This window comes from Dipodomys ordii, unplaced genomic scaffold (genome assembly GCF_000151885.1).
Source record: "Dipodomys ordii isolate 6190 unplaced genomic scaffold, Dord_2.0 Scaffold10, whole genome shotgun sequence".
Taxonomy (NCBI): Eukaryota; Metazoa; Chordata; class Mammalia; order Rodentia; family Heteromyidae; genus Dipodomys; species Dipodomys ordii.
Genome location: NW_012267226.1, coordinates 20,178,741 through 20,185,406, shown reverse-complemented (window position 1 = coordinate 20,185,406; position 6,666 = coordinate 20,178,741). Strand labels below are relative to the sequence as shown.

The 6,666-nt window shown below is 47.4% G+C and overlaps 1 protein-coding gene across 1 annotated transcript in view; it reads left to right on the top strand.

Annotated features, from left to right (window-relative positions):
• Nucleotides 1-6,412: 6,412 nt before the first annotated feature.
• The window catches only part of Mpzl2 (myelin protein zero-like 2), an 11,832-nt gene continuing 11,578 nt past the window's right edge, over nucleotides 6,413-6,666 (top strand). Inside the window, exon 1 of the mRNA XM_013009842.1 lies at nucleotides 6,413-6,630. Coding sequence (XP_012865296.1) covers nucleotides 6,573-6,630 — 58 coding nt within the window. The 5' untranslated portion in view covers nucleotides 6,413-6,572. The remainder of the gene's footprint in view (nucleotides 6,631-6,666) is intronic.

Here is a 6,666-nt window from a genome sequence, read left to right as displayed (position 1 = left end):
TCAACTTCGGGCTTTTTGCTAGTTAATTGGAGATAAGAGTCTTATAGACCCTCCTGGCTATAGGGTGGTGATTCTCAGACCTCAGTCTCCTGTGTAGGTAAGGCTTACAGTAATTTAAAAAAATTTAAAGTAAATTTTTAAAAATTTGTTGAGACAGGGTCTCACTATGGAACACAAGCTGGCCTCAAACTTGTGATTTTCTGCCTCAGTTTCCTAAGTGCTGAGATTACAGGTGTATGACGCCATATAATTACTTCCAGTTTTTATATTCATCTTCTTGAGGATAAGTGATAAGTTCCTGGGTAATCTGCAGACTATATTTGGAAATATAATGCCTTGGGGTTTTCGTTTGGTTTTGTTTTTGTCTTTTTGTTGTTGTTGTTTTTTGTTAACAAGGAAGTTCTGGAGAGATTCACAGAGTGTAAAAAGACCGGTTGGTTCCATGTTAACATACTATAAAAGTCTGGAGGAAGTACTACAGATAAAACCAAACCAAACATGGTTGCATTTAGTTTAAACTAGTATTTCCTCTTATGGAGAGTCTTTATGTTGTTGTTAATCACAGGGCTTGAACTCGGAGCTGTTCCTAAGTGCTTTTGCTCAAGGCTAGCACTCTACCACTTGCAGCCACAGCTCCACTTCTGGTTTTCTGGTGGGTCATTGGAGCTAAAAGTATCATGGGCTTTCCTGCCTGGGCTGGCTTTGAACCACAATCCTCAGATCTCAGCCTAGGATTATAGGCATGAGACACCTGGCTTTGGAGAGTCTCTTTATTCAATACTGACTAACCCTGGGGTTTGTCCTAAGGTTGGTTCAGGATGTGGGAATGTGGCAAGGCTCCCAGGGTTTGCTGAAGTTCTAAGAATGTTCCTGATGCTGGTTCTCTTGTCCACATCTACCCTGGGAGCCACCCCTCCTGCCCCACTGCCTGAGTGACAGATGCATACTTTCCCCACCCATGATGCCAGCTGCCGTGGCAGGAGACCACGTGCGTGCAGCCCCTTGCCCCTGACCACTGTGGTAGAAAGAGCACAGAACAAGAGGAGCTCCAGCAAATCCAAGACCCTGGACAATGCTGCTGAGGCCAAGGCCTGGAAAACAGAATTGCTGATGGGGATTGCGTGTAAGGTCTTGCCTGGAGCTGCTAGCCTCGCTTCTAGTTGCGTTTATTCTAATTGCAAGTTCAGCTTTCCTCCCTAAGTTAATGTCTGTTCTCAGAGGTAAGTGCACTGTCTCCGTGGTGTTTATGGAGCAAAATATTTGATGGTGTTGGCGGAGAGAAAGCGTTCCTTTTGCCTGGCCCGGTGCTGTTCTTGTAGATTCTATCTTTTAATTAACCAACAGATTTTCTTCCAACCCCTCTCAGTGTTTATTCAAGGAGTGCTTCGTGTAAACACTTTTGCTCGCCGATGCTTTAATTTTTAATGTGTGTATGTGGGTGTAAAACCCCATAACAATGCCTGTAGCCTTTAGAAAAGAAAAAGAGCGAAACTTCTTTAGTATTCCGGGTAGGTGTCCATTGCCTTTTTTTTCCACTCTCATTTAAAATTTCCATTACTTATTAGTGTTTCCCCTAAACGACTAGAATTTAATGAAAAATTAGAGACAATTTTTCCCCCCTCTACGGCTCCTTTGCCGCTGTTCTGCCTCTTGGTCAAAAGCTTGTTTTGTAGAGGAAGGATCACAGGCTGAGGATGAAGGACAGCTCTTCTGCTTGGTGGCCAAGTGATGCTGAGCAGCAGGTACTAAGCGTGAAAGCCTTCACAAAGTCTTTCCGAAGGTTGTGAGATGTAAAGACACGGTTTGACAGTTGCTAGTTACTATGTTCCCAGGCTTGAGGACTTGACCTGGGCTCCTACAAGGCCTTGCTGCTACATTCTCCCTAACTCTAGGCCTTGGCCCCAGGACCCTGCTCTCTTGTCAGCTGGAAACTTAAAGATTTGACCTTCAGACCCCCAACCCAGGGCCCTCAGGGTGAGTTGATCTTTCTTGCAGCTACGTGTATTGGTAGCTACTTTACTATACACATCACCTAGAGGTGACTTGCTTGCTTGCCTGAGAACTCCTTGAGGGCTAAGATTTCTATCGTTTTTCTTCATTGAATTCCTGAAGACAGTGTTTGGCACCTGCTAGCTACTTAAAATTTTTTTCTCCTTCCTTCCTTCCTTCCTTCCTTCCATCCTTCCTTCCTTCTTCCTCCTCTCCTCCTCCTTTCTTTTCTCCTCTTCCTCCTTCTTCATAATAGGAAAAGAACAAAATATGAGATTCTGACACAATCTAAACCTCATTTTAGATAAAACTTTTTTTTCTAAATTTCCCCCATCCAACCTTTTTTTTTTCCTGGCAGGACACCCAAATTGGGATACATAATGTTTATTTCATTTATTTTTGCACCAAAAAAACCCTAGAAGAATAGGGCATGACAGAATGTATTGCTGGTCAATGACCTGTGCATATACAATGACTGGCTGACTGCACACATAACTGATAGAGTCTAACAGGGAAGGAAAATTGGTGTGGAAGAGAACAACGTTGGCTGTGAATCTGACTTGTGAGTCTGGCAGGCCTGGTTTTGAATCTGACCGGGTCACTAGCAAGGTAACCATGGTTATGCTACTTGATCTCCGAGTCTTAAGAATTTGGCCAGTTTTCTCTCTTGTTCTAGTTTGAGCTCCTCACTCTTCAAGATATCTGCTCCACCCTTCTTTCCCTCACTCTAGGACAGTGACTGTTCTTTCCTGTTATAGAAATAGAGTAGAAAATGCTAGATGGAACTGCTCATGGAGGAAGAAAGTCCATACACACACACACACACACTCCTACAGGTTTTATTATACATATTACCATTGATACAAATAGGGAAAAACACATGGGAAAGTTCGGAGAATTTCCATGCCTTCACCGGTGCCCCATCAACTTATATATTAACTATGCCATCTGGGATGTTTTTAAGGGTAAAGTCCACATTGATTGAATGGCCAGGGAGGCATTGCCCACTGATGTCCAGCCTCTCACCTGGCCTGCTTGCTCCTCCCAATGCTATAGGGCTTGGTGCTGATCTCTGTGTGTGCTAAACTCCCATTCACTTGCCCCCCAAGGGGGGGGGCTTTGTTTCTCTTTACTCCTTTTAGAATTTCTATTTATGATTTAAAGATGGAATTTAAGTTGGAAAGTCATAAAGATGATAATACATACCTTCCTCCTCTCTGCATTCTTCCCAGGTAAAGAAATGCCTTGTTGGGATAGAAAGGTGGGCTCAGTGGAAGAGCACTTGCCTCGCATGTATGAGGCCCTGGGTTTGATTCCTCAGCACCATACAAACAGAAAAAGCCAGAAGTGGTGCTGTGGCTCAAGTGGTAGAGTGCTAGCCTTGAGATGAAGAGCTGAGGGACAGTGCCCAGGCCCAGAGTTCAAGCCCCATGTCTGACCCTCCCCCCAAAAAAAAAGAAAAGAAAAAGAAATGACTTGTTTTTGCATGTGCAGTCCAATATATAACAAGCATTTAGTATTTTTTTCCCTAATAGGACTTAGGGACTTTTGAGTAAACAAATGCTTTGTCTGAACTACCTAAAAGCTAAATTATGGTTTTTTTTTTGTCTGTTTCACAGAATGCTGATTTCATCTTGTAGTGAAAAAAGTATTTTTACTTAGGATGTGGAAAAAGACAATTTTTAAAAATTGGAGTTGGACCTGACTTATGTAACTGTAACCCCTCTGTACATCATCTTTATAATAGTAATAAAAAATACAATGAAAACCTAAATTGTTCAGCACCTCAAAAAATGGAGTTGGGAGTTTTTACTGGAGAAGTTTAAGGAAAAAAAATGATGTCTTGAGCGTTTCTCCTCCTCTTTTTTGTCAGTACTGAAGACTGAACTCAAAGCCATGAGCTTGCTAGGTGGGCACTCTACCACTTGAGGCATGCCTCCAACTCCTTTTTACATTGGTTATTTTCAAGGTAGGGTCTTGCTTTGTGTCTGGGTCCACCTAGGCTGTAATTCTGTAGCTTGGGCATCTCTATTAGAGAGAAGAGGAAAACACCAGTCCTTGTGGTTCCCTCTTCGCTGGGTCAACTGGTGCTTGCATTGTGCCAGCCATTTGCTCTTGCGAATTTCTTTTTGCCTAGGTTTCCTTTGAACCGCAGTCTTGAGATCTCTACCTCCAAAGCAGCCAGGACTACAGGCTTGAGCCAATCAGCCCAGCACTTTTCCCTTCTTTTCATCTCCAAACCTTCTCTCTCTGTGTCTCTCTCTGTCTCTGTCTCTCTTTCTCTCTCATTTGCCTAGACATCCACCACTCCTTAAGATTGTATTCCTTCAGTTTTGACATTTGGGGAATGCTGGGAGGTGATGGTCTTTTTATTTAGCACATTTTCTTAGCCCTTGCCTCCTTGCATATCCAGGGTGGGGAACAGTGACTCAGAGCCGCTCCTGCTAACTGGAAGGAATTGGGTGTTGCTGAGTACAAAGCCAGGAACTTGACCTAGGCTGAGGAATGGGATCTGAGCAGCTGTCTCTCTCAAAATAGGGCTTGCAGCCAACTCTCAGGGAGTCTGGCGACTGGGGGAGAATTCTTCTGCTTCAACAACAGGCAGTCTGTTCTATTTCTTCCTGCCCCGGTTCTTCACCTGCTGAGTTTCACTGTATCCTTCAGCTCCGTGTAACTCTACCTCACCAATTTTCATGATTTGCTGCAGACTTCAAAACCCCAGGCTCTACTATTTCTACCTCTGGAGATGCATTTATCTGCAAAGTTGAAAGATTAAGTTTCCTTTATTTATTCTTCTAGGTTTCTAGAGTTGACCTCCTTCTCACTATATACCAGAAACGTACAATGTATTCAGCATGTGTTCTCCCCCCTCCCCTGCCTCTGTCAAGATGTTTGCACTTAGGGCCTTGTACTGGAAGAATGTTCTAGAGGCGTTGTACCACCTGAGCCATACTAGATCTGCTTTTTGATAGTTTTGAGATAGGGTTTCACAAACTTTTCTACTGAGGCTAGCCTTGAACCATTAGCCTTCATCCAAGGCATGGTTACAGCATGAGCCACAGATACCCAGCTAATCTTTCTCTCTCTCTCTTTCTCTTTCTTTCTGGCACTGCTGGCAACTAAACTTAAGGTTGCTAGGCAGGTGTTCTACCTTGAACTATACCTCCAGCCCAGAAAGATGATCTTACCATTATTTTAAAGGCTCCTTGAACATTCTAGTGTTCTGAATTTAGGTTGCACAGAGAGTCCTAGAAACTGACAAATGGGCCACTCTTTTTTTCAGAAACACTCATCGCAACATGTTCATTCTAGCACTTAGCAACTTCCATTTGAGGCAGCTCCTGGGCTTCTAACAGAACTGGTCTCTGCTGGTGTCAACCTGGTTTTGCTGCATGATCACATCATCTTTCTTTTATGTCCTTCATTTTCAATTCCTATTCGTCATCTCTTTTGGTGGAATTTGTTTCTTTAAACTTTCTTTTGTGTGTGTGTGGTGGGGGGGGAGTGGAGACTGAATCCAGGACCTTATATATCCTAGACATGTGCTTTATTACTGTACTACATCCCCAGCCTGAGGTTTTATTCTTCTCCTCAGCCTGCTCCTTGCTCTGCCTCCTGGCACCTTCTCTGTTCCAGGGTTCAGTTGAGGTACTGGATGAATCACTAAAGAGGTTCTAGCCGGCTAATCCAGGGGTCAGGGCCGGTCACCCTTCCCCTCCTCCTGTCCCGTCACTGCTGGGGCTCTGACCCAGGCCTCTTCCCAGACGCCCCTTTTCTTACTTAAATCCCTCGACCTTTTTGACCTCACAAATAGAAGGCTGCCCTCGACATGGCAGATGACATCCGAGGCCCAGGAGAGGTGAAGGATACGGAAACCCTCTGCTTGTCCATGCCCGCAGATATTTTGTGGAAAGAGAGTCAGGAAGGTTCTGGCTTTAACCGCCTGCTGCCTGTTCCCTGCACATCGCCAAACCCGGAGCATTCGCGGTGGACAGCGTTTCGGGAAATGCTTGGATGGAGGGGAGGCGCAGGCGGGCAGGGCGCGCCGAAAACTCCTCCAGAGAAGGTGTCCCAGCCCGGCGCTGGGCGCTGGTCTGATCAGCTGGGCCTCCGGGAAATCCACCTACCCCGGGGCGAGCGGAGGCTCACGCTCGGGTTTTAGAGGGTTGCGGGGATTGGGTGGAGGGGGCCGGGGGCGCCCACATTCGCTTTCCAAACCCGGCCTACGGCGGGCGGCGGGGGCCGGCGCCGCCTCCCCGGGCCGGGCCGGCGGGAGCCGCTGTGGAGAGGGCCGGAGTTTGGGACCTTTGTGCAGACCTGCGGGGAGGGTGGAGGCGGGAGGGTGGGAGGGGCGGGGGGGGGGGGGGAGGGCGCCGAGCCCGGGCAGCCCCACCTTTCATTCCAGCCGGGAACGCGGGCCGCGGGTGTGAGTCACAGGCTCGTGCTCCGGGCCCCTCGGTGAGCGACCCGACCGGTCCCCGGGAAGAGGGGTCTGCGCCCCCGCTGCCCCGGCCCGGCCTTGGCGGGGTGCTGGAGCTCCGGTCCGCCCGGTCTGGCTCCGGAGCCAGGGCTGGGTTTCCCTCATGTATGGCCCGGGCCCGACGCGTGCGGCGCTGCTCCTCCTGGGCGTGCGGCTCTCAGGTAAGCGCAGGTGGGCGCCCGGCCCGGCCCCGCGCC